Raw genomic sequence first — 27,768 nt, forward strand, 5'->3', positions numbered from 1 at the left:
TTTCAATAATAATTAAGTAATGAGCTCTCAAAGTTAAAAAGAACTACCCTGAAATAGAAATACATATGAGAAATGTAAAGCCAGTCATGGTTCCACATTATGCACCCCACACATCATAGATTCATGCTTGAACATTGACATAAAATCAAACACAATTTTAAAACAATGTAGGTGCACAAGGGTTTGACTAGGGCATTGCATTACCTGTTTATCTCCACAGCAATTTTTTTTCCAGACTGGTGCCAAGTTAGCCAAATTGATCTACTGCTGCTGAACTATCTGCATAGTAACTTTATGATCCATAAATCACAGTTTAAGCACCTATTATTATATCAACAGCATTTGTGTTGCAAGATATTTTATCTTAAATGTGCTTCAGCAGCACTGAAGATCTTCCTCCAAAACGGAAAGGACAGACAAGGCTCATTTCCTCACAAAAATCAGGAAACAGCAAAGAACACTATTTTGTGTTTGTTAGCAGAATAAAACCCAGTGCTTTCTTAAACATGTAAGGCAAATGTGATTTCCCAGTTTCAAGGTTAAATGATATTTGGTAGTGTGTGATACAGTAAATGGATTTATATATGGATCCAATTAATGCATGTAAAGCAGATAAACCAATCCAGCCAAACTGGCTGATTTTGAAGAAAATTAGGGGCTCATGATGGGCAGCATAAGGGAAGAGAAAAGTTAACTAAAATACACATGCTTCTGCTGTGTTGCCAGAGTAGTTAAATCACACTCAGTAAGACCTTCACTGCATTTTCAAGTCTCACTTGTCTGTGTCACAGACAGCTGCACTGCATTAGTAACGTTGTGAGCATGCACAGACTGTCAGGATTCAGATTCAGCTGGGTCTCAGCTGAGAGTTTTTGTCTCAATCTAGCCACAAGAAACAATCTTGCTTATTAAACATATGTATCAGTGATCCAAAGCATTTCTATGAATGGCTCAGTCTGTGAACTGGAAAGTGCCAGAAATCCAATGAAAACACATTTCATGTACAGAATTATCTTTAGATAAACAGGAGAGCTCTGACTTTGCAAAACCCTTCATGGATAAAGTATTGAACTGTGCAAGAGACCCATCTCCTTTCATTAAGTTTCACCAAAATATCATTTGATTTTGCAAACGTTACTTCAACTGCTGGTAAACCAAACCAAGAAGGAAGCAAACCAAGCCCTACCATGTACTTTTTGCAAATTAGGAAGCAATGAAAGGGTCTGAAATTGCCCTTAAACCTTCCAAATCTTAGACCACTGAACTAATTTATATTCAAATACTTGCCAGTAGGAATTTATCTTCTCCCTGTGCTGTATCCAGACCTCTTTAAAAACCCAAATACACATTGCCTTTCTCTGAAAATTCCCTTAGAATGGCATGACTTAAGATGTAGCTGAATTAGCTGGGAGGGATAGCCAAAATGAGGGGGGCTGCTTTCTACTTAGGGATCACATTTGTTGCACAGCTGGCCAAGATCCAGGAAAAGATCTATAAGATGGTTTTCCTTAGTGTAAAGAACTCAAGTTTAAAAGGTTAGTAGTGAGGGTAAAACAACAGAAAAAGAAAATTTTAGAAGTCAATACCACCAGTTCCACCTTCATCTGTGCTCTGTTGTTCTGAAGAAAAAGAAGGTTTGTAAGCTAAGTCATGAGGTCAAATAGCAAAAAAATGCAAGATAACCAAAAAATGGGGATGCTGCATATCATAATGACAACTAATATCAAAGCACTTTCAAACATGTTACTAACACTTACTCAAGCTGACAGAAAATTACAGTACCACACCCAGTACCATTCCACCAATACAGAAAATAGGCTAAATTGAAGCTTTTTTTGATTTATTTTATTCCTGGCCAATAATTTACGTTATTTATTGGTAGTTAGGTAGTGCATGAAAAGACTCCTTCCACTGCAATCTTTATTTGCTGGTCTGATTTCAGAATATTTACAAGCAGAAACAGTTAATTGTGAAACAGGAAATTATCTGAATTCAAATTAAACTGAGATTCAATTAAAATGCATCACCTAATCCAGAATAGAATCCATGTTCAGAGAAGCTTGGACTGACCAGTGAATCTCTTTACCCATTTCTGGGCATTCAAATAACCAGTCAGCATTCCGTAACTCCAAGGGTGTGTTTAAAACATTTTAGATGTGATATTGGAGTACAACTGGGTATTTTTAGTTTTATCACCAGTTTTAGCACTCCATTACGTGAATTGCATTTGAAAGACTCTGAATTATCTTAATATTACAGATCATAATTTCCTGTATCTGATGTTTGAGGGCTGGCAGTGCTATCATGTGTTGTACTTCCCATGGAGATTCTCTCCAGCTCTTCCCAAGGTCAAAAATAGCTCTAAGTCTGAGCAGCATCTCAGGGCAAGTACAGATGTGACACTTTCCCATGAGCTACTCATAGATCCTGCTTTAAGATCCAAGACAGGAAAGGATGCCCAGGTCCCTATGAATAGTGCTGCATCTGCCACTGTTCACACAGAATACTCTGTGATTTTAGTCCTACTATAAACAGTGCTGCTTACCTGTTTTGCCTTCTGAGTCTGGAGTTACAGAGCCCCCCCAAGACCATCTCTTCTGCCGTGTCTCCAGCCGCTGACTCCGTTCCAAGGTGCGATGCAGAGCTGCCTCATAGCGCTCCTACCAAACAACATCTCCATGAGGCTTCTAACTGACAGCCACAGCCCCACAGCCACACCAGGAAACAAAATACAGACAACCCCCCTCACAGTATGATTTATAATCCGTTTTTTACCAAGATTTCGTGACAAAAATTATCATGCAAAGAATGTTAAAGGCAATTAATGGCTTCAAAACACTGCAAACATGATTAGGTTGAGCTAAAGCGCAGATAATCTATTCTACTCTTTACTTAAAATAGCCACCAAACAGATTTCCTATTCAGCAAACAACACTACTTATTTTCTAAATAGAGATGAACCCCAAACTGAGCAAAAGTAATTGGTTACCCTTTAAACTATTTATATGATGAAGTTATTTCTAAAAGGTGATAAAAATTCTCCATTATAAAATACCAAATATTAAGTTGTGTTTCCAATCTACTGTATAAAAACGACTCAGGTCTTAACAGGTATTGACATTATGAGAGATGTGATGAAACCAGGAACAGCAAGAAATAAAGGCAAAACTGCAAAAGAAAACCAATCTACTTCAGGCTTCAGCAACCACTGCTGACAGGACAAAAGGGGATGAAAGAAGCTTTTGCTGCTGTCTCCAGAACTAGTAACTGCCAGCAGGGGAGCTTTAGCTTCTGTGCACAAACTGTAGCCATGCTGGACTCTTTCTTGCCAGCCAGGTTTCCACACGTGTCAACAACACATTTCTCTCCTGGAATAGTTATATCCCAAGTGATCTTTTGAAGCAGTGTTTGCTGCAGATACACAGCAGTAAGATGTCAGGGGAACTCATTATACATTTCTCCTGCCTGGGGACACAAGCTTTCCACCTTCTTTCAACACCATTTCACAACACAAACTAAAAGAGTCACTGTGAAAAACATACAATGTAAACCTGGAAGGAAGGGAGGGCTCTGCTCACTGACAAAAGATAAAACTAAAAGTTTTTGTTTGAAATATAAAGCTTAGCTTCCCTTCTGTTATAGAAACCTGAACTAGAGTTTACCTATGGTGCCAAAGTACATTATGTAATCTGCAGATTGTATTTCCATGCAGGTATCTGCAGTGCAGTAATTCTTCAGTCAGAGCTAAATACATAGGCTTCACTTTACAAATGACACAAATGAGCTCAAGGTCTCAATACAGTGAGCTGCAGAGATGTGCAGAATAGCTGAGCAACTGTCGGGGGACAAGTATTTGAATCCTCACCATGGCTAGTGGTCTTCAAGATTCTTAGAACCACTTCCTTTTCCACAATATTTGCTGCTGTGCTGCTGCTTCTACATTATTAGATGATTAACTAAACAAGACTTGGCTGAATAAGTTAACAATAATGTTGGGGACTCTGTATTTTGATGCACTTCTATGTACCAAATTTACAGCTACAAATGGTATCTTGCTGGTATCTTTTCTTTGTCTCAGAGTACCAAAGCCAAGATCTGTTTTCACTTCCTGATTGAATGCAAGTTTTAACAAGTCAAATCCATACTATCTTCCCACCTTCCAGATTCTGCATGTGTAACTCTCTGTAGATCATCTCCAGGGACTGAATAAAAGACAAGATTAAAACTTCATTGCTAGTCCTTGTCTTCCTTGATTATTCATCCTGGTGGCCACTTAAACATATCTACCATCCTCAAAACTACATGAATAAATGTAATAAATTCAAAGGTAACACCTTTTTGAAGCATAAGGGATGCTCTTTGCATAGGGTAGATGCTTAAAGAAATGACACTGCACTGGACTGCAGTCACAGCCCACCCAAACATTTCCATTCTCCAGCAATATAAACTATTCCATGAAGTTCAAATGGAATATCAATCTGATCACATCCAGGAACTGATTACAGAAAAGCAAATACCAGTGTAGAATACTGCCAGTCAAAAAGGGCAACAAAGATGGATTGCTAAAACAGTGTAACAATGCTGGACTCCAGTGCAGCATCCAGACAGGCTTATAGCCTCCTCACCAGTGACCCACAGCAAGTTCTTACAACCAGCTGACAAAAGCAGATGTGTGATGCTTCCACTGCTGACAGCCTGGAAATGAACCTTTTCAGAACTTGCAAATTTAATATGCACTAAGAGCTACTTGTCAAAAGGATGGAATAATTTCATGTATTTATTTCTGCTATCAGCTTCTATTCAGTGACTGAGTCCCAAATTCAAACACTGCTCTCTGCCTGTCCATGTGCAGTCAGAGCAAAGGCCAGTGAGAAGAGTCGCTACACAGTTCAGAGCAGCAAACATCACCATCTTTCACCATACAGGAATGAATTCTGATTTAGACGAACTAAGAGAATATGAGTCTCAGGCCACAGCGGGGCTCCAAGGAAGCAAGACATAGAAATAACAGAAGTCTATGACCTGTCACTCATGCTGATTTACAGATTCTACAAAGTGCTCTGAAGACAACTGGAAATCTAGGAGTTTGGGACGGGGTTTTGCTCATGTGAAAAATAGCCAGTGGCCAAACAGCCAAAGCTCCTGAAGCCCCAGGTGCCCCAGGTGTAGCTAATGCTCTGTGGAGAAGGTGGACATTTGCCTACAAAGCCCACTGTGGGGGTGGAAAATACTTTATGCTCTAACACATTCATCATTTCCCTAAGTTTCTCATTTACACCACTTCAGAGCATGGTAATGTAGGAAAACAATGTAGTTCTTCTAAACTATAGAACTTTGATGTGTGTTACCTTTTCCTCCTCTATTTTTTGTTTCCTCTTTTCTTCTACTGCTGCCCTCCTTTGTTCCTCTTTTTGCTTCATTTCTTTTAGCTTTCTCTGCCTTTCTTCTAACTGTTTTTCATACTGGAGCTTTGCTTTTCTCTCCTTTTCAAGGATTTGTGTCTCTTTGGCAGCTGTAAAAACATTTTAAAGAAAAAATTAAAATCAAACTTAGCCATTCATTGATATCTTGCAATGCAACTCACAAGCAAGAGACTATCCAAGCAGAATTCTTGCCACTTGAAGTGAAAACATACAGGAATATGAGCTTGCAGAGGTGGATGACAACACACTCATCTTTAATTCTGTCCCCAGGTTGGAAGTGGAATTAGAAATTTGCCTGCCACTAGGCTTTACTGTCTAGACAGGAATATCAGGATATGTATATACCCTATATTAAGCATACACTTATCAACATAATAGTGATGTCTCTGTAAGGAAGCAGTAAATTAAAAAATCAAACAGCAGAATTTTCTATGTTGTATTTTTCTTTTCTTTTTTTTTTGTTAAGAACAAAATATAGTAATATTTAAGGCACTGAGTGACAAGATAGGAAGACCCCACAGTTCCTGCATTGAAGTTCAAAATAGTTATATCACCATTCTCTGCAGCCTCCACCAAGGAACAGCTGTGCACAGTTGAACAGGAAGCCTCAGGTCCTGTGACACAAAGCTAGAATGCACAGGGTATTTTCCATGGCCAGACAGATGAAATGAACCAAGAGACCAGATAATCACACCAACAATGCACAGGCAGTATCTACACACAGGCCTCCCCCCTCAAATTTTATATGCATCATAACACTACCCTGTTCCCATATCAGGATAAGACAATAATTCTTGCTGTTGTAGGTCTTTGCTTTTATGTTGGGAAACAAAAATACAGCCCAGAGAGACATCTCTTCTCACAAGCTGGGAGCCCAAGACCCAGGACTGCATTGTGTTTCATCTCCTGCTACATGCACTGATTCACATCACAAACAGCATAAAGCTGGGCAAGAGTTTTCTGCTGTTCTCTAGTCTCAGATTCCCTGCTAAGATAAAGTGTATACTGCTGACACTTCAATACAGGAGTCATTTCAATGTGGTGGGAAACAAGGCAAGCAGTGTTCAAGGCAAACAAGCCATTCAAGTAGTTAAACCTTTTTTGGTTTTCTCTGAATCAGCATTCTCCAAATGTCAGTCTTCAGGGGTATAAGAAGGAGTTCTAAGCTAAAGGTTTTATTTTCCAAAGTGTTTTTGTTAAGGCTTTCAATAAGGAATCAGCTAAATTTGCTGGGTGGTCACTAGGAAATGGAAGGGCAGAAGTGACATAGAGCTTCAACAAGCTAAAACTCTCTACAGTGTTTTCCTCTCAAATTAAAAACTTCTTCATTCAGGTTCACAGATGGACAGATGCAAGACCAAGAGCAGACCTTGTCCCTTGTCCTCAGCATGCTGACAAAAAGTGACAGAACCTGGAGTAAGAGGGACAGTAATTCCTTTACCAGAAATGTTTTAGAAAATTATATTTTAAGTGAAACATGAAAATACCATGTTGCTTTTCCCGCTCTTCTCTACGCTCCCTGGCCAGTCTTTGCCTTTCTTCTGTTCTTAGCATGGAACCATCTATCACTGTCAAAACAAAAATTGAAGACATATAATTGTCAATGAATTTGAACATTCAAATTTTAATAAAAATGTCTTTACTATCAAAAGGAGAATGAAACCTCCTGAGAGATGCACATGTCACCAAATCACTGCACACTCTACAGAGATTAAAGATTCCCTCTGAAAAATTCACACAAAACTGAACATCCTCCTTTCCTCCCTCTCCATTCCCTCCCAACACCATTTTTAATAGGTTCAAGAGAAAGCAGACATCATATTAAAGGCTCAATAGGTATAGTCAAAAGACAGCCTAAGAAGTCAAGACATGTGAGAACATTCCCTATTTCAAATTCAGCTCTGATCCTCATTCTTGTACATATTCACACCCATGAACAAGAATGACAGGAATTTAGGAAAATGTCATCTGGGAACACATAGTTTATCTGTCATGACAAATTCAGAGCACTGTAGGACAGCTCATTTGCAGACTAAGCAGAACCAAGACTTAAGCAGTCTTTGCAGGTATAAAAACCTGAATTTCAGCAAGAAGTGAGCTGGTGATTTGCCCAGTTACCATCATTTATCTTTGCTGTCTTGCCCTACTTACCAGACAGGCAACTTCAACTGAATTCTGAGCCACTCTAAAGCAGAAATTTGTCAGCAAAACCAGACCTACAAACCATCTACGAGGTGCTCTGATGCTTCCTGAAGAAAGAGCACCAAACTTCTCTCTTAATATGTTCTTTTCAACCTCTCCTTTCCCTCTTCCTTGTGAGCCCAGCACTTCATTTAGAGCAATGACCTGTAATTATACCTGGTTTAGTTGCTGTCTTTATTGAAGTCTGGACTGCAAGAGGGCTAATGCCACTTTGGCTTCTTCTCTCTTCTGCTATGGCTTGGGCTGCAGCAACTGTGAGGAAGAACCAATCCACATTAAGAAAAGCTCTACAACCGAAACTAATTAAATAAATACCTAAAATAAATACGTAAAATTCTATTTGAGGTTGCTGATGCTTTTATTGAAAAAACTAACTGGAAGCTGCTCAATTTTTAAGGAAAAACTTGTCAAACGAGACTTGAGACCTGGCATAGCTATTTGCTGTAAAAACATTTACCAAACCTTATGTTTTAAGACTATAGAGTTTCAAAGATTAAACTTCTTTAATAACTCTTCTAAGACAAACCCCATTATTTGGCAAAGTTATGTCTGACTTACACTTAATAATAAAAACTCTTTGCTACCACATGAGCATTTGTGGGCTGCACACATATATGTAATAGTCCATTAGCACTGCTAGAATCATATTCTGAAGAGACCCAAGCAGGGAGAGGTCTGTGAAGACCTGTCATTACCTCATAACATGAAAGAGAAAGGGGATTAGCTCCATAAAGTAAACCATGACATGCTTACAACATATTTCTGAAAACGGATCTTCAAAAATTAATTTTAATTATTAATTAGACTCCAAAACAGTAATTTTGAGCATTTGTGCCAAGACCCATTCACCTTATCCGAGTTTCACCAAGGTGATTTCAGCAAAACGCAGGGCTACAACTCACAGATAACCACACAGAAAGGAAATGCCACCAATGTTAATTTCGCTAAATAACAAAACCCATTAACAAGTCAGAGAGACTAATTTACTGTATCACTTTCCCCAGATTTTCTGTTTTGGTATCAACCTTCACTAATCATCTCACAGGGTGTGAAGGTGAAGAGTTACAGGCAAAGCAGGCAGGGCAACCTGTAAGACAGCTTTACCCCAGAGCCCTGCACAGCTAAACCAGAACTGTCCTCACACACTGCCACCTTGTCCTCACCTCGGCTGGCAGACACTGGAAGCTCAACAGGGTTCCATGGAAAAGCCCAACTCCAGGGGAAGGAAGGGAACACAAAATACAACCACCCACACACAATAAAGCTGAGGCCGGTTTTACACAGAAAAGGCAAATCCACAAAAGAGACACGTAACGTGCTGTGATCTCAACCAGAACGTGAAGGACCAATAGTACAATTTGCTGCTGTATTTTTAAAAAGAAGACTACAACTTTGTCAATGATCTGACTTCCCTTTAGTAAGAGTAGTGCTGAATGCAAAAAGAGGAAGGAAGAGTCTCCCTCTTCTCCATGCATTGCCATGACAACTAGTTGTGTCATGGTAATAACCCTCCCTAAGGCTGTGCCCAAGAACAATCACCTCAAAGTGTTTAATCCCATGTGATTTCAGTGATAAATGCTGATTACAATACTTATTCAGCAACTCTAAATTGTCACCCGCAGCTGTTGCCATGTCTTGAATTAATTTTTCACTGCAGCAGCAAACAAAAGTCTTCCTCAACCCCATCCTATACATCTCTAAGGCCCTTTTCAAACAAGTCAGAGACCAGATATACTACAACACGATGAGATTATCAATTGGCAAAAAAACAGCTTTAAAAGGGCTCACTGTATTTTCACTATCTAGATCAGACAAGTCAGACAAAAATCTGATTTTTGTACACTCTTGCTGGGAATCCAGCCCAAAACAACACCAAGTGGAGAACAACAGAATTATCTATTCTAACACAAATAGAAGTGAAAACAGCAGCCAGAGGAAAAGCAGGTGTTCTAAGGGCAGAAATGTACAGCCAGGGCATTCATATCCAATGACAGCTTTGTACATCACAAAAACTGAAGGAACACAAGCCTCTTCAAATACCACTTAGATTTCAGACAAATACAGAAATCCAGGTACATCTTTCCTCAAGGAAGGAGACAAGGTGCCCACGCAGCCTGAGCCAACTCAACCCAGGCAGCAAATTATCCCAACAGAACAAATTCACTCTGCATCTAAATCACCTTCAGTTAAGACCAACAACAGAATTTTCCCTCAGCTCACTAGGTTTAAATATCTGAATTTCTATAACGAAGTTACAGTAAGAAGCAATCTGCAATTAAACAGATACAATATTAATTTTGTTTTACTTGCAGAAGTATTTTACTATTAAAAATCTTGCTGAACAAACCAGCCACAATGGATACGGGGGATTATGTATTTACTCAATCAAAAACAAACATAATGTTAGAATAATGTTCATTATTAGAAGGCACTGATTTAAAAATGTGTCACATCTGCAAAGCAATTAGTCAGTTTATTTTAACTAGTTCAGGTTGCAGAAGATTACTTGAGGTTCTATAAGACAGGAAAGTGGGTTACAGAAACAGTTCAGCTTGCAGAGGACACAGAGGAGAAAAATGTCTAGAAATGCTCAGCCAGAGGAGTTTGCACATCAAGGCTTTTTGTATGTCAGATAAAATATTTTATGTTTGCTCCTTCAATGCTTCATTATTTGCATAGAAACAATGTGCTTGCACATTTGAAAGTAGCAGATTTAAGGCACAAGGCGTGCACCTTCATGTCACATGGATGTGATCCATTTAACCAGCAGAAACCCAGAATCAAATGTGAACTGGGGATCTGAATAAAAGATTAATAAAAGGGGAATAGACATCACATTAGATACATCCCTGAGATATGTGAGCTCAATTTCATTGAGTCCCTGGTCAACAGACAGGTTTTATGGCCCTTGATGATTTCATAGTGAATTTACAACACAAACCCCTGATTTTCAAAGTCTGCATTTTACTACAGTAAAAAAAAATGCATTGCATATTGCTGCACTATGCAATCTTTAAAAATGCCTATCTTATTTTGCTTTAATATGATAAAAGAAACCTTAATAATGAATATATTTAAATGCTTTTTTGGCACAGATACCTATAATTTCTTTGCCTAGTTTTCCATAATGAATGTAGCAGTCTGCTAGAGCAAAGCTTCATGGAAAAGAATTTTCCACAAAATATATCTCTGTAAAATAAGCCTAATACTTCTGTAATAAATCAGGATACCCCAGAACAGGAAACCAGTTAACAGCCATTTCACTAGAATCTGTGTCACATGTTGCATTACTGGGGGGGGGTGGGGGGTGCCTTAATGGAAATATTCAGCAAACTCCCTGGAGAAAAACATTCTCTTAGAGTCAAATTAAATCTCATCTCTATTCTGAGCTTGCCCTCCCAACGTAATCTTTCACAACAATACTTTGTGATCAGCATAATGAGTGTGTTTATTTTACAGTAGTCTACCTTTAATACTCCAGGTAAAATTAATAAAAGTATAAGCCATGCATGAGGCCAGCAATGATATCTGCATTCATGCATAATAAAACAGAGCTATCTGAACCATGAAATGATCAGGTAATTTGGGAAGCAGTTTCCCTTCTGCACCCTCATCACCATTTAGCACCCAAGGCCTGGCCAAGCAAATCAGAGATAAACCAAACCCACATGATGCCACAAGGCATCAAGAGAGGCACCAGGAGGTGACATTCTAGACAAATCCAACTCTCCCAATTTCACTTCCAGCTCACGATCCACTGACAGTGCAGGTGCTGAGGTGCCTCCCTCACACTGAGCATGACTTCCCTTCCCTGATCGGGTTTCCAATATGCCCTGAGGAGACCAGTGCTAAAAATAAACCTTGATTTCTATTTCAACCCCTGCACACGGCTAATACCCTTGGCCCCTGCCAAGACTGGCAAAGAACCCGCTGCTGTTCTTCTTAGTAAACCTCATTAGGGACTGAAGCTGCTCCGTCCCTCTACCCAGCGAGGTCCAGGACTTCTGTCCCATTGCCTTCCCAGTGTCCCTGACCCGGCTGGATGCTGCCACACTGCTCTTCTCTTTCCTTGCAGGACTACAGAGGAGAGCAGAATGTGCTGACTTTCACAGCAATCCTTCTGTCTCTTATGATTTAATGACTCCTTATGCAAAGAAAACAAAAAAAATTCCTAGACTAAGCCTCTGGAATGGGGGGTGTTAGGAGGGCTCCTGAATGTTACGCGTTGTTATGATTCTAAGGGTATCCACAGAATTTTAAAGCAGTCAACAAGAAGGCAATAAGTAATCCACAAATCAAAAGTGAACTTTCCAGCAAAATATCTCTGATTTTAGGGCCAAATGCCAAATCTGCAAGACACCATTTTTGTCTTGCTCTGCTACAGGGAGCTACAGTTTGACAATAAGTGTTCAGATCCTCTGAATAAGTTTTGTACATATTTTCAGGAAAGATGAGGAAAGTCAGCACTCAAGTTTGAGATTTTCATGCACCGCCTTTTAAGGTGATTTCCACTCATTAATTAACATTGTTGAATCAAACTGATACGAGATCATATGTTTAAACCTTTCAGAAAAATTAGATATTGTTTTTTTTCACCTCTACTCCTTGTTCAGACGACACCAGAGGAAGGATGCACCTTCACACAAACAAGTGGACAACATAGAAAGTTCCTAATGATGAAGAGAAAGCCCTCTCTGTGTGCATTCCTCTTTTCCCTGTTTTCCCCTTTTCTGTCTTTCCCTGCTGATGTTCACATCCCACCTTTGGGCTGCAAGGACTAGTAGGCTCCACAGGCAAACACGTGAGTTCCCGGTAGGCACCTTCTGACAGACCAGCTGGAAGGCAGATGGTTCTCCTGTTTTGTCTGGGCAGCCACCAGATGGGAAGCACACAGATCTCTAGAAAGCAGTGCAGGCTCTCAGCTTCAGCAGGCTACAAGAGCTTCCCGTTGTCTTATCCCTGTCCCAGACTCCATTTGCAAACTTTGTCCTGTATTTATTCCTTACATGGGATACCTATTTTATTGTGTTCCTCCCTTTAAGATCATTTCTCAAGCTAATTCTGTACAGCAACCTGGTTTTGCTCCCAAAGTTCAAGGCAGTTCAGGGTGACTTCTTCAGTTCATCACAAATTTTGATCCCACTGGAAAACCTGACACAGGCATTCCTTTGCAGTGTATGAATTAGCAGCTCCAAGATTAAGTATTTGAGACATATTTGCAAAAACTTAAGTTTTCACTTATCTTTAAACATCCACATTCACATTAAGACCTGGAAATATATTTTTTTAAAAATCATATAATTAACAAAATTACTTATTTCTATATAAGGAAACATGCAAAGATACAGCTGAAGCAATTTCAAAGACATATTATGATACTCATTCAGCATAGGGCACGACCAGAAAGGCACCAGAAAAGTTGCTAGTTAATTTTTGCATTGATCTCTGTACACTGTGCCCTAGGGGAAGCACATAACCTAAATCAAACTTGACTGTAACACAAGCACAGACCAAGGCATTGAAATTTGTCTTTAACAAAACTGGCAGCCACCTCCAGAGACTTTCTACAGTCAGAGATATCACACCATTGCGGGACAGTCACATCAGACAAGTACCATCCTTACCACCTTTAGTTGTCTTTACTGGAAACACACCTGTAGGGAGTCTCACTGACTCCCACTGTCGCTGTATTTATTCTCTTATTTTTATCTCACTTACACTGCTCAGCCACGAGTTATGCTTCTTGCTACTTAATGGAAAAAGCAACTGCCAGCACAATGCTCAGAAAGGACAAAGACATATCACCAACTTTTCCAGAAGCCATCAAAAGGTTAGTAAGAAGCAATGTCTGTACTGCGCTGACACAGGGCTGACAAACCAAATATAACCCCTTCTCTGGAAAAGACACCTGGCTCCCACAATTTGGGGTTCTCTATTAGTAAGGTGTATTATTATTCATCTCTTGAGAGAAATTAAGTGGAGTAACAGCAGAAACTCTACTCTCAAAAAGATCCTTGTGAGCTTTCTAAAGTTTAGCAGAAATATTTACCTGTTTCTGCATATCAGAAATTCCAAAGTATCCTAATACACAGGACAAAAATTAAAGCAGTCTATACAATGAATATGCCTTTACATAACTCCAAATGGATTCATTGTGAGATTTACTAGTTACATGACATAAATGCTCATATATAGATGTACACAGATTTAACAGTCCCAACTGGACAGAATTAGGCACAGGTTTAACAGCTATGGAAGGATCCAAAAGGTAAAATGGTGGAGTTTTGAACAGAGTGGGAGACTATCAGTAACCAGACAGCTGTACAAATAATTTTCTTTATTTAATAGCACCGTGCCTCAGGAGTATATATGTTGTCCCTCAATGCTGGACTGGCTTCACAGATGCCAGAGCAGTCCCACTTCGACCTCCTCTGCACAGCTCAGTTTCCACTGGAATTCCAGCTCAAGAGTTGGCAAAAGCTGCAGACAGAAATCAGCTCTCTGCTTTACTCCTCCAACTCCAGAGCATGCCTAACACTGACTCCTCTTCACACTCCTGCACAGCCACGGCAAAAAGTAACTTCAAGACAAACTCTTGCTCTGTTCTCTTTTCTCACATCTGTTTTCTTCATTGTATTGTTTCTTTCTCTTACAGTGCACTATCCATAACACTGGCAATAGCTAACCTCACGACTTCCCTCTTTCCTGAACAGTCTGGGGGATTTTTACTTGCTAGAAGCACAGCCTTGAAAACGCTTTTGTCCTCTTGTTTGCAGGCTGTGGCCATTGTTTAATTCAGCCGGCCCAAACAATGCCAGCGCAGACCACAGCCTAGCACTGCGAGTCACAACGGACTCCAGACAAACCCTGTGAAAACAACATTCTGAGCTTTCTTTCGGTGGAGGGATAGCAGCTCCTTTACAAGACAGCACTGAAAACTACTGCTTTTTGCCTTTTACACTTGATGAATTTCTCATGGAAAATTTCGAGCTCATTCCAACACTGTCTGTGTGTTTCAGAAGAAGAGAGACTGGTGCTGGCATTTACCCCCAACAGGCCAGTCTCAAACCAAATCACTCAATACAGAAAAGTGCTGCAGGATGCTGACAGGTCCACAGTGTGCTAAATGCAGCAAACCCTCTGTCTAAAGTAGAACAGGGGGGTGCAAAATGTAAAAGGAAATAAACAGCACATTTTCTTAAAGCTGTACAGTTCACCCAGCTTGTTAGAAAATAAAGGCTCTGGGACACTCCACTACATGCAATGCAAGACCACAGCAAAGTAATTTAAGTCCCTGCCCCAAAGAGCTTGAAGGATAAGTGGAAAATGGGTATAAAAAAAGCAAGCAGGAAAAAAGAGCTAAAGAGACAAATAAAGAGACTATATTTTTTGCTAAATTCATTACCCAGTGGCAGAAATTCTTTTAAAGAAATTTGAACATGAGTAAAGTGACACTCACTGATCTGGTCTGGAGATGAGTGTGCTTGGTTTTACTGTCCAGAACACAACATACACATTATTGATCAACTCAGTGCTGCAAAAATGTTCCTCTAAGAAGTTCTCTTGGCAAAATTAAACAGAGGATAAAGTTCGAAATTAATAAATTCTATTAATTACGTTCTTCAAGTATAAAGATTCCTACAGTATTTCTATATTCTTGTAGCCAAGTCCTCTTGGGCTTGGGAGAGAAATTTTAGCACCTGGAAGCTTTGACACACTTGCCCAGAGAACAAGCCATAACAATATCAATGCTCCCTCCCAAGATTCAGGTCAGTGCATTTAAACAACAGAGAGCATCTCTAAATTAAGAGTCAGTTAAGTTTTCAGAAAAGAGTATTTTAGAAGTTCCCTGTGAATTATGAAGGCTTAAAACACTATGACAAGAAAAAGAGCATGTTCAGTGGTAACTGTTTTTTTCAAAGGTAACCAGCTGGAGATCCTCCACCTATAAAGTGGAAGTTCCAAACTGATTGGAATATAAAAATAATTTAGATGAAAACAAATGTCGAACAAATAGGTCAACCTTCCTTAAAAGCAAAGGCTTGTGTCCCTTTATGCACAGGCATTATGCATGGAAGTTTCTGTCTTTTTCACACAAAAACAATTCTCAGAAACATTTTTCTTTTCTTCCACAAACCCCACACTCCAAAAAACTTAAACACCAGCACCTAGAAAAGTTTTGATTATTGGACAGGCATATGCAAACACAATGAAAGCAAATCATCAATTAAGATTAACCGGTTGTGAGCTGCATAATTGGAAGATAAGTGGCACTAATTCATTTGTAGCAGACAAGAAATTTACAGTCCCAGTTGGATTTTCAAGCACCACAAGTAATCCAGTAAGTCATATTCACAGAAGTCATAAAAATTGCATGCTCAGAATTTTATTTGTCAGGGTGTCCTTTCACAAGAGGACTGCAAGCATCTTCAATTATTTAACCAAATTTAAAGAGAACCAGCAGCTTTTCATACCCCAATTATTCTGACTAACCTAGATTATTTCTTCCATTTATCTCACAGTAACCCACAGTAACCCTTCTTTACCCTCTCATTGCCTTAAAGAACTGAAAATTAATAATAGCATATCAGTACTCTAAATATTCCTGTTTTCTTTTTGAAAAACACAAGTGTATGAAGAATCAGCAGTCCTTAAATTCAGTCACATTTTAAGACTATGCATAGTTAGGGATACTGTAAGCCACAGCATCTCTGGGCTCTCACCATTGGAGTTATGACCCTTGCAAGTCATTATTTGCTAAATACTTTACTCTGAATTGAAGCATGGAAGCCAAATTTATATTTTGCAATTTCAACACATGAAGAAATATGTAGAGAATGGAACACTTTACATAAGAAACCAAAAAAAATATGCTGTATATGCACATGGTTTGGGTGGTTTTCTTGTTTGTTTGCTTTTTTCTCCTTACAGCATGGAGGATCTCTCTCCTGAATGCATTTGGAGAAATCTCAAGAATTTAAAGATTTATATTTGAATAAAACCTTTTATAAACCACTTACAACTGGAAGTAATCTTCAGAATGCTAAGCACCTAAATACGTAGCACTCATCTATATGAATCCACATGGAATTATCCCTAGCCTGTACGATTGTATTTCCCTGAACAAAATGAAAATGAAATTATGGCTTATAGCCCTAATTCAGTTCAGAACTAATTACATTCAGTTCTCAGTCTGATTTGGGAATGTTCTCTTACCACTGAGATCTACGTGAAATCCAATTTCTGTGCAGTCCTTTGCATTTAAATTGCCTTGGCATTCTGCAAAGCAGTCTTACTACTTTCATGCAGGGAAAAAAGATGAAGCACAAAAAAACCCATTAAAACTTTCTCCAGAGTTCTGAGGAGTTTAACAAAACAAGAAACTGAAGCCAGCCCCAGTGATCAACAGCTGAACACCCCAGTCATGGGCTGCCTTTGCTCTGCAGACGGAACCTGTACCAGCCACTCACTCAAACATCACCAAAGAGGACAACAACTGAATGCTCAAGATGCTTTTCATGCAGCACTCCCACGTTCTGAGAAACCTGGAAAAGGAATGTTTTCTTATCTTGCTGCTGCCCAGGCAAGATCTGAAGCCCACCTCTACTGACAGCCACACTGCAAATCCCTAAGGCTTTCAAGGATCCAAATTCTTAACTAAATTCAGTCTCTCTTCCAGCAAGCAGCTCTGATGCACAGGTCAATTCATCGATTGTCTGACTGACAGGTGTTTCTGGATCCCAAATAATTTCCTCTAGACACCTCTGACCATCTTCTGTTGTGGGACCAAGACTGTACCCAAGAGTTCTCTAGTACTCCTACAGGTGTTGGTACAAGCTTCTGTTCTTAAGTTATGTTTTATAACTGTTACCTTATGACCAGATAAATCTGTGAATGTCCCTGACTCCTGGTCCATCAATGAAGTTGCACTATTAATTATCCATCCATCCATCCATCCATCCATCCATCCATCCATCCATCCATCCATCCATCCATCCACCCATCCATCCATCTGTCCCTCTTTTCCATGCCAATTCTGTGTACATGCACTTGGTAAAGCTCTTGCTAAGAACTGTGGCCTGGGTAAGATGGACAAAGCCAGACAGTGTCCCTCACACAGAGAGAAAAAACTGATTATATGGAATTAAGCTGTTGTTTTATTAGAAAAGTTCCAATCAAACTGGGACCTGCAGGTTATGGAATTTATGCCTGCAGCTAGATTTGTTGAAAAAGGCACTTTATTTTTTTCCCTCAAACCTGAGACAGGCTTCCCAAAAGATGATGCAGGTCTTGGAAAGGTAAATATATATGAACAGCATTTAAATATACTGTTTTGAACACCCTTTGCAACAGCAACTCAATACATGAGTGGAAATCCTGACAACAGCACAGGATTACCAAACTCTGATAAAAAAGCCTATTCACTACCATCCATACTACAAAAGACAGGAGTTTTCAGTATTTTCAGTATACTGAAAATGAAGACAATAAAAGTAGGCTACAGCAGCTTAAATTATGGGTATTTTTCCTCTGATTACCCACACCAGTCAAGGAAAACCTCACTTACTGGATAAACCACATGTACCCGACTATTCTCCTCTTCTCACATCTTAACGAGCTCAGCAGTGCTTACAGCATTAGAACAGGATCAAAAATTCCTCTTCATCCCTGAGGGATGACAGCAGCAAGCACAGATAACAAAAATGGAGCAAGCAACTGCCATCTATGCATTGCTGGTTCGGTGTACAACTGCAATTCATTTCTAATGTTCAGTGAGGTTCAGAAAACTCGACTGCCTTCTAGTTGTACCTTTAACTGCCTTCTAGTTGTAGTAGCAAATTCTGCTTTTTGTCATCCACATAAAGGAAGTAAGACTGGACAAGTGTGTCAGAGCAGAAAATGATCACAAAGGAACTGTAGAACTGGCACTGCAGGCATGAGCTGGCCTGCAGAATCTTAATTACAGCTGATATTCAAAGAAGGAAGAAATATCTTTTCCTTACCTCAATACCAGACTGAATTTAAGAGAGTATTTTTCTTGCCAAACGTACCAAATTGGTATGGAAGTTAGTTACAAGTGGCACTATGAGATTCTCATGTGCAAGGCCTAAAAATTATGCACCAACCAGCACAGAGGAAAGCAGCATCAAGAGGCTGGTCACAGGGAGCAGAAGTGAACAGAAAGAGAATCCAGAAATGCCCTTTAAAAAGGACCCACAAAGGTACCCATGCAGAAGGTGACTATACAATTAGTGTGTATGCACACCTCTTAGCTAGGCTGCCAGAAGGAGCTGTGCTTTCTCAGCAAGATGCTCTTTATTTTTTGTCTTTAAATGTGAGAATCCTCGACAGAGGTTCACTGACAAACGGCTGAAGGCACACAACACTGTATTTATTTTGCATAGATGTTTTGATTGATTAAAACAGCAAAGTACACAACTGTCCACAGAGCAGCAGAAGCTGGGTGCAAGCACTCTAGTTAGGATTTTGGAACTGAGGAGTCCCCCCACACAGCCAACTGAGCTCAGAGAAGCAGGAAGTTACATCCCTCCCCAAACACGCTGAAGGGTAACGTGGGACTGAACATCGAGGTTCCTTCGGGTGTCTTTTTTTATTTTTTTCCTACATCTTCTCCACACAGCTGTGATACCAAACTTGGTTGCTGCTCACAACTTCTCCTAAGAGCAGCAAACACTGTGGCAAATTATCCTGCAAATTCCACCGCCAGCCACTGGATTGCAAGGATGATTTCTAAACATCATTTGCCCTCTCCAGGGAGTGCTACTGACCAGAAGTCAGAAGCAGAGCTGCAGAGGGCTTGTGAGCTCACAGACAGCACCGATTCACTGCACATTAGCTCTGAGTTTATCTTTGAGCACATAACTGCTACAAATGCATTCTGTGTACACTGAAGTTCAGATTCTGGTTCAGTGACTTCTACCCCCTCAGGGAAAAAAAAAAAAAAAAATCAAGGTCTAGCCTTTCCAGGATTTAGTGAGGGGGGTTGTTTTTGCAACATGATGTGCATGTTACAGAATGTGCATATCTGGAGGGAGATGGAGCTGCCTGGCCCAGGGAGCATTTCCTCTCTGATTTTGGGACTAAATCTAGGTCATGACAGCTGTCAGCAAATACGGGAGCCCATCCTCAGAAAAACTTAGCAGGCACCATGCAAGTGCATCCAATACACAAAATAAAACTCAGCAGTTCTAGCAGAAAGAATAAGGTTCAAACAGACATAGCCTGTGCTGGTGAGAAGTGCTATCTTTTGGCAGACTTTTATCCTGCTGGAGCACTAAACTGTCTTAATTTTGAAACAGCAACAAGAAGTAATTAAATGGTATTTCTGACACCCAACACACTGAAGAATAATGCTGGATCAGAGTTGTGCATTCAGGACCCTTTGCCAGAACTCCTCTTTATGTAATTACACAAATACACTGAAAAAGATCATGCAAGAGGCTCCCAAAATTAGTTTCTGCACCTAATGCTAATTGGTTAGCTTAGATCAAACTGCAAGTCTCTTTACTTTTTTTTTTTTTTTTTTGTGACTGGGATAAGAAAACGTTTATCTTTTCTAATGGCTCACCCACAAAGCTTTCACAAGGAGATGAACCACGAAACTGTGCTGCCAACTCATATCGTGCATGCACAACACTCATTCCAGAGTGCATTATTAAGGACCTTAAGTATTAATAGGTACATAAACACAGCCGAAGATTAAACCTAAAGGAGAGCTTCTTTAGCCCTCTTATAACACCACTTAAAAAGATAAACAAAAAAATAAAATTAAAATAAAATAAAATAAAATAAAATAAAATAAAATAAAATAAAATAAGGGGTATTATTCAATCTTTGATTAGAAATCAATGCCAGGGACTGTCTCCGCCTTCTGTACTCGGGACCCACCACATCGCTGGAGCAAACCGCTCTAAAACAGCAGGAGCCACCAGGGACACCAGGGACAAGTTGGGGACCGGTGAACAACGGGCGCTCGGTGTAACTCACACAGCCTCGGCTGTGCCCACGAGCTGCGGGAGGTCCCGAGCCAGCAATCCAGCAATTCCCGCCGGGAGCTGCGGGAAAGCACGGCAGGGAAGGAGGCTGCGGCCGGGCAGCCCCGGCGGCCTCACTGGCGGCGCCCCTTCCCTTCCCTTCCCCGCCCCGGGACGGGGCCGGACGTCCAGAGGGGCGGCCGGGGGGGGGGGGCAGCCGGAGCCAGCCGCGCCCTTGGGGGCCCCCCACGCTCACCCCCCGTGGTACCCCCGTCCCTGCCCGCTCTCTCACCCATCTGCTCCCGCAGCCCCTTCAAGGAAGAGGAGGAGGAAGCGCAGGACGGGGGCGCCGCGCCGCCCTCCGCCATCTTCAGCGCCGGGCCGCGGGAGGGAGTGCCGGGAGTGCCGGGAGTGCCGGGCGGGCGGGCGGGCGGCGGGGCGCGGGGCGCACTGCGCAGGCTCCGCCCGCCCGGGCCCGGGAGCGAGCCCGCGTCCATCCGGGGCGGCCACGCTCCCCACAGGGCTGGGCTGTGCTCCCACAGGGATGGGCAGTGCTCCCACAGGGATGAGGCTGCCCTTCCACAGGGATGGGCTGTGCATCCACGGGGATAGGGAGCGCTTCCACAGGGATGGGGAGCGGGAGAGGGTCCGGCCAGGGGCAGTGAGGACTGGGGCACGAGTCTGAGCAGCGGCTGAGGGAGCTGGGGTGTCTCAAGGGGCTGAGGGGGCACCTCATGGCTCGCTGTAGTGAGTGAGGCGGGGCCGGTCTCCCCTGAGGTGTCTGCAGGGGGAAAACCGGAGGAAACGGCCTTAAACGGCGACAGCAGAGATTCAGATTAGCAAAAAAATCCGCCGTTCAGGTGGTTAGGTGTTGGAATAGGCTGCACAGGGAGAGGCGGTCGAGTCACCGTCCCTGGAGGTGTCTGGATCTGGCGCTGAGTGATGTGGGTTTGGATCATGGAATTGTCAAGGCTGGGAGAGACCTTCAAGGTGATCAAGTCCCGCAACCACTAAACCACATCACCTAGTGCCAGAGCCAGAAACCTCCTAAATACAGCTTTGTTTAGGGGTCGAATATTTTGAATGTTCTCTGAAGATCTGCCAAAGGGGCCTGTAGCATCCTCAGCCCCATGGGAGCACCCGGTGGCCGGTGCTGAGGGGAGCTGGGTGGGTGTCACCCCTGCATTTCTTGCTTTCAAGTGTTTGAACCTCTGCAGCACCGTTCTCACGCTGCTCAATGTAAACAATATTATATTCTTAGAATTTATCAATATGTTTTACATAGTTGTTCTCTGAGAGAGAATTTGACTGATGGTCATAGTGACCAATGGAGTCGGGAGGTTGTAACCTCCTTGGGCCAATCCTGGCCCTTCTGTACAAAATGTATATAAGTAAATTAAAGTCAAATAATGAAGAGCCTTCCATGTTTGACCCTGCTGCTGCCTGCTGTCCTCTGTGAGGGTCCGCACCCACATCACAATTTGTTACCTCTCTAAGGGCAGGGGTAACAGGTGGGCATGGCACAGCTCCACACATACCCCTGTGAAAAAAGAGCTTCGCTTTTTTTGGCAACTTTTAAGAGATAGATTAAATAAAAAATCAAGACAATTAGGAGATTAAAAAAAGCAAAGTACAGTCAGCCGGGTGACTCGGCACACAGCCAAAGAGACATTTTTAAAATACCCTTTCTATTGCATCAGTTTGTTCATATTCTTCTATAAATCAGTTTCCATGTTTTAGGAACTGTTTTGTATGGTTCCTCTTTGGGTCCGCCTTTTTAGAGTATGCGTGTTTTGTGGCTGTGTCTTCATTATTATAACACCTCACAGGCCAGGGTAATTTGTGTCCCCACAACAACTGCAATTGTCTTCCCATCGCTGTAAGGGACTGGATGGTCTTTAAGGTCCCTTCCAACCTAAATAATGTGCTTTTAACCATGGTGAATTTCCTTCCATTAGAGAGCTCCCAAGGGGAGATGCTGCTCTAGTTGGTTATCAATAGGTTTGGGAGTAATCTCATTCTGCCTCTGAGTTTATGCTCTGAGAAAGTGAGGGTGGAGCTGCATCCATGGCCATACTAAAGGGCAGGTTCTTTGGGCCTTGTGCAGGAAACTCTGTTTGCAATCATGAACAGAAAGTTTGTCTGCCAGTGGGCCAAAAAATTGTCCCATAAATGTGATGAATGTAGCCAAAGTAGCAGTAAGATCAGGTAGTATTTCAAGAGAATGAAAAAGGAACTTTTTAAATATTCCAAGCAGGGCTTCATTTTAGCTTGAATATTCAGACCACAGACTTGCCCTCTTCTTTGTTTCTTTTTTTTTTATGTTGGCTATATGTGTGTGCAGAGAATCCTTTGTTGGTTGTTTCCGCTCAGTGAATAGAATGTCAATTATTAGTAGTAGTATTTAAAACCAAAGGGCAGCTGAAGGGGCAAAACCCCCCACACCTTCAATACCAAATTTCCTAGGTTTATGTTTATAATATATGATAATAACACCTTGCCACTTAGCAATCTCCATGTCCTTTATACGCATGCTGAAATCAAATTTCACCATTCCACTGAGAGACATTCAGATGTTATCCTCATTTTACAGATGAGAAGACTGAGTCATTGAAATTGAAGTCTCTGGTTATGTAATGAATAAAGCATCACAGCAAAAAAGCCTGGCCCAGGTTTCTTGATTCCTTGTTTCTGTATCTGTGTATTTTTCCATCTTCCTTTAATCAGCAACTATCAGAAAATATCACCAAAATGGTTTGTATTCATTCTCAACATCATAAAGTACAATGGGTGTGGTATGAAAAAATGGTCAAACTATCTGATAGAATGTAATTTTTATGTTACGCAAGCCCAAAAAGTAATGTAAAGTAGTTATGAGGCTGTACTTCCTATATCTGTAACTTCTATACCTGAAACAATAAAGTGGTCGTTAATGCTTTGAGGTGCCTCTGAATTTTTATTAGGTTACAGTTATTTTCCTTAATTTTTCCCATTTCTTTAACACACTGTGCAATAAAAGGGGTCAGATTCTATTGATACATTTTTGTTCCTCTGAGAAAGATGAGACAACTGGCATGGGAGCAATCACACCAACGGGGATGCTTGCAAACATAATGGGTAACTAAAATTCACTTTCAAATGAGATTGCATTTTCTTTTCTTTCCATTTCAACAGACATATATATGAGTGGTCTCACTGCTTGCAATTTGACATGCCTGATATTCTGCACATGCAAAGCTTCAGAGTAGAAGGTATGAATTACAGGAAGGGAAATAAACCAAGTGTTTCACACTCAGGATGTTTGTGGTGGTGCAGTCGGAGGCTGTAAAGTTAAAATAAAAAGGCCAAGCACATAGAAATTCATGAGACATTAAAGGACTCTTGAGGTAGAAGTGGGGCATTGTCCCTCCCTGCTCTCCATGTATCTACATACTGCTTGATAAGCAGATATGTTATCTTTAGGCACACAAGAACTAAGCTGAGAAAATCTGCCCCAATGTGGAAAATGTGTTATCTTTTTCTCTGATGAGAAAAATTCTGAGAGGAAAAATTGCTGCAGCAATTGCAAATGTAACATTCGTCTTATTTTCTTTTAGACCTTGTTCTCAAATTTTCATTTCAATCATGCAATTACTGCTTATGCATTTTTGGGGGAACTTCATTAAAATTTTGACCTGAAGTGGCTTCAGCAACACTTGGAATTGCCTTTTAATTTTGCAGCATTTGCAGGTTTGATTGTAGTAGCTAATTTATCCTAATCCTTTAAGGATTATCCTTTTTTCCATGTCCCTGTGAAAAATGAATAATTTAATTTTACAGTCATTTCTTCTGTCCTTTTAGTTTTCGTGTGATAGTTTCTGGCAAATCCTTCAAAGCAGTTTCAGGCAGAATCACTGGTGGGTGCATATTGGCATTGTGAGTTCAGAATCAATGGAACCCTGGCAGTGAATGCAATGTGATATTTCAGGGGGTTATAGTATCCATTTCAGTTTAAGGAATACTGAAAGTGGTTGGAATAATAGTGGCTGAAATTAGTCAGATAGAAGCTTGCACGTGTGATGACACAGATGCAAAAAGAAATGCTCAGAAAATACCTAAACCACTGATAGATCTGCAGAGGGTGTCAGAGGAAGAAACACCCACCTATTAGTTTATTCCTTACCCTGTTTCCCAAAGTATCCATTGTTACACAGTGTTAGATGTTGTGCTTGTCTGGACTCACTCTGAAATCTAGTATAATGGGTTTTATATTCTAGTTCAAGAAAACAGCCACCAGATTTTCTGAGACTACAGGTCCTAATTCCTTTGGTCATTGAAGTATCTAACAGTAAAATGTTTGTGTGTATTCAACTTTATTTGTGTCAGAGTCTTGCTGAGTAAGAGTTAAAACAAGAAACAAGGGGAATTAAATGTATTTTTATATTTATATCCATGTGTAGAATTTTGAAAAATTATGAACAAGTATTTCAAAATGTTGTAAATCCAGAAGTGTAAGGCCTATATTGTGACAGATTATAGTGGGTTTCCTGTGGTGAATGTAACTGTTGTAGCTGATGGAAAGAAAATTGATGGCACGAAAATTACTGTAGCTGCCCAATGTTCTTTCCCAATGGGCTTTAATTGCACATTCTTGTTTATTGCTCTCCTGCTGGGACAAATACCTGCAAACCTTGGTGTTACTAATACATCTGTACATTTAGGATCTCATTCCTCAGCTCTGGCTCAAGTTAGCTTGTATTTATCTAGGTGAATAATTCCTTAGGTATGAAGTTATTAGACAATATTGCCTGAAAGAAGAGACGCAGAGTCCAATCCTTAGTTTGTCCTTGACCCAGTATGTTTATTATTACCTGGCTGAGAGAATGGGAAGCATTCCTTATTATTTGTGTGCACTGCTGATATGGTGGAGTACAAGCACAGAATTCAGGATGATCCTGGAAGTTAGAGATACAGTCCAGGAGAAGATGAGCGTAAATAGGGACTGATGCAAGAGAAAACATTTAGACAAGAACAATTCAGTGTGGAAGGGCATGACAGAGAACAACTTGCTAAACAGCAGATAGAGCAGAAAATAATCTGGGATGTCACAAGCTGAGCATGAGTCAACAGTGGCCTGGTGTTGTGAAAAGAGAAGTGTCTGAGAGCAGGGACAGAGGGTGGGCTCTGGGACAAACAGCCCCAATGAGTCCTGAGAGGATGCTCCCTGAGAAGGTTCAGTCCAGCTGGGGAACATCTAGAGCAAGTCAGAAGAATTAATGAGAGGATGAATTAAGAAAGTTAAATTTGAATTTTTTTTTTCAGTCTAATGAAGAGGAAAATGAAGGGTGATAAGCTGCTTTCTTTGAAACAGAGGTAATAAAAGATGATTGGCGTGGTTTTAATCAGGGAAGATTATTTGATTTCAAGGCAAATATTGTCATGTAGGGGTAGGGAAGTAACAGTGGGATAGATTGGTGAGGAAAAGTAAAGCTCCAGCGTGGGGATTCTGTGTATGGGTGAGTGTCAGCCCAGAAAGACAGGTCTGATTAAAGGGACCCCATGACCTCTTGAGCTCTGTCTCAGCTCTGGCACTCCTACTTGTGCCTTCTGGGACTATTGGCCAGAACAAGTATTATTCACTGCAAGGGTTGCAGAACTGCCTTCTAAAATTAGACAGAATGTTCTAAGCACTGACAAAAGATAAATGAGTTCAAGGGAAGACATGGTGGTCATGTGGCTGCTTGGTTGGCTGGCAGAAAGGGTTTGATGCTTCAGTGCCTGACACCAGTTCTGTCTCTGAGATCATCCTTTTTGAGTAATAGTTTAGTAAGGACAGAAGACCAACTTACACAGAAGGGAATTAAGTGAGAAAGAACATGCACATGGAACATGGCATATGGAAAGCATATGGAAACAGATCCATTCTTTTCCTATCAGCCATCCTGTGCCTGCCCTTCAGTTCTCACTTCATGGAATTACACCTATGTCTTGTCTTAGAAGACATGTTTCCATGCGAATTTTAGTTCTTTCAGGGGTCAAAATAGGGATAAGTAAGTCTGTTCTCACCACCTCTTGTCTTTTGAGTGTTTATATATCTACTTATTTATTCTATGTCTTTCCATCAAGCATAAGCTCTCTCTGAGTTTGGCAGTTGCTGTATTGTGTATGTGTATAGGTGTGTCTGGGAGGTTGAGCACACTGAAGACAGTGAACAAATAATAGTAAATTATGAAAGTTAAGCTCTTAGGCCACTTCTTGTGAAAGTGGCTGCCTAACAGTGTGTGTCAAAGCTGCATCTGTTCAACCAAACTGAGATGCTCTGTGCACAAGTTCTCACTGCATGTGTCATCACTGGCTATTTATTTGTGCTGCCACATGATCTGTGAGCCTGCAGGAATAATGGGTAAACACAGACCGCAGTTGGCTGCTCCCTATCCCAAAGAGCCCAAACCTGGTCCTGAATTTGCTACAGGAACTGCAGAGCAGCTGGATAACTTTTAAAATAATTTCCATACTTGTTTCCCTCCTGTCATGCTCTGATTTGGAGCAGTACATTCCCCAAAGGAAAGACTAAGGGGAATCAGCTCAGTAAGATTTTCTTAAGGTACAAATCCCATCACACTGAGTCATTGTACAAATTCAGCACTGGCTGTGCAGATTCCAGCATCTCCCTTTGCCTACAGCGCAGCCTGGTAATTATTACTGAATCATTTGATATTATCCAGAATTTCGATATGATTACCATCAATGGTAATAGGTAATATGATTTCAACAAGCTAAACACTGATATGGTAATCCTTATCACTTCTAACACCAAACAATTTAATCTTATCGCTGTGTGCTGATGAGATAATGTATTTCAGTAGGGCTTTTTACGAATATTTTATTATTCCAAGTGGTGTTGAGATAAATCACTGATGTGAGTTGCAGTATTTTGTTAGCAGTGCTACACATCTGACTGAGACGACATTTTTTGAAGACTCTTAAATGACTTGTCAAATCCATGTAATGATCTAAAAATCAGTCTGAATGATCCATGCCTAGAAGTGAGTGCTTATGGGAAATGTGAGAATACAGAATAATTTTCAGTTGAGCATGAAAATATTTCTAAGTAACTTAGCACTGCTTAGATGTTTTTCTTTGTAACAATTTGAAGGTCGCTGCTTTTG

The 27,768-nt window shown here is 40.8% G+C and overlaps 1 protein-coding gene across 1 annotated transcript in view; it reads right to left on the reverse strand.

The window, feature by feature from the left end:
* The window catches only part of LOC310922570 (uncharacterized protein), a 40,741-nt gene extending 19,733 nt beyond the window's left edge, over positions 1 to 21,008 (reverse strand). The window contains exons 1-6 of the mRNA XM_083883200.1: positions 20,913 to 21,008; positions 7,782 to 7,877; positions 6,911 to 6,991; positions 5,349 to 5,512; positions 2,546 to 2,660; positions 1,587 to 1,619 (exon numbers count right to left, since the gene is read on the reverse strand). Coding sequence (XP_083739326.1) covers positions 1,587 to 1,619; positions 2,546 to 2,660; positions 5,349 to 5,512; positions 6,911 to 6,991; positions 7,782 to 7,877; positions 20,913 to 20,988 — 565 coding nt within the window. The 5' untranslated portion in view covers positions 20,989 to 21,008. The remainder of the gene's footprint in view (positions 1 to 1,586; positions 1,620 to 2,545; positions 2,661 to 5,348; positions 5,513 to 6,910; positions 6,992 to 7,781; positions 7,878 to 20,912) is intronic.
* Positions 21,009 to 27,768: the final 6,760 nt, after the last annotated feature.

The sequence above is a fragment of the Zosterops lateralis genome, assembly GCF_965231275.1.
Source record: "Zosterops lateralis genome assembly, chromosome: Z".
NCBI classification, from domain to species: domain Eukaryota; kingdom Metazoa; phylum Chordata; class Aves; order Passeriformes; family Zosteropidae; genus Zosterops; species Zosterops lateralis.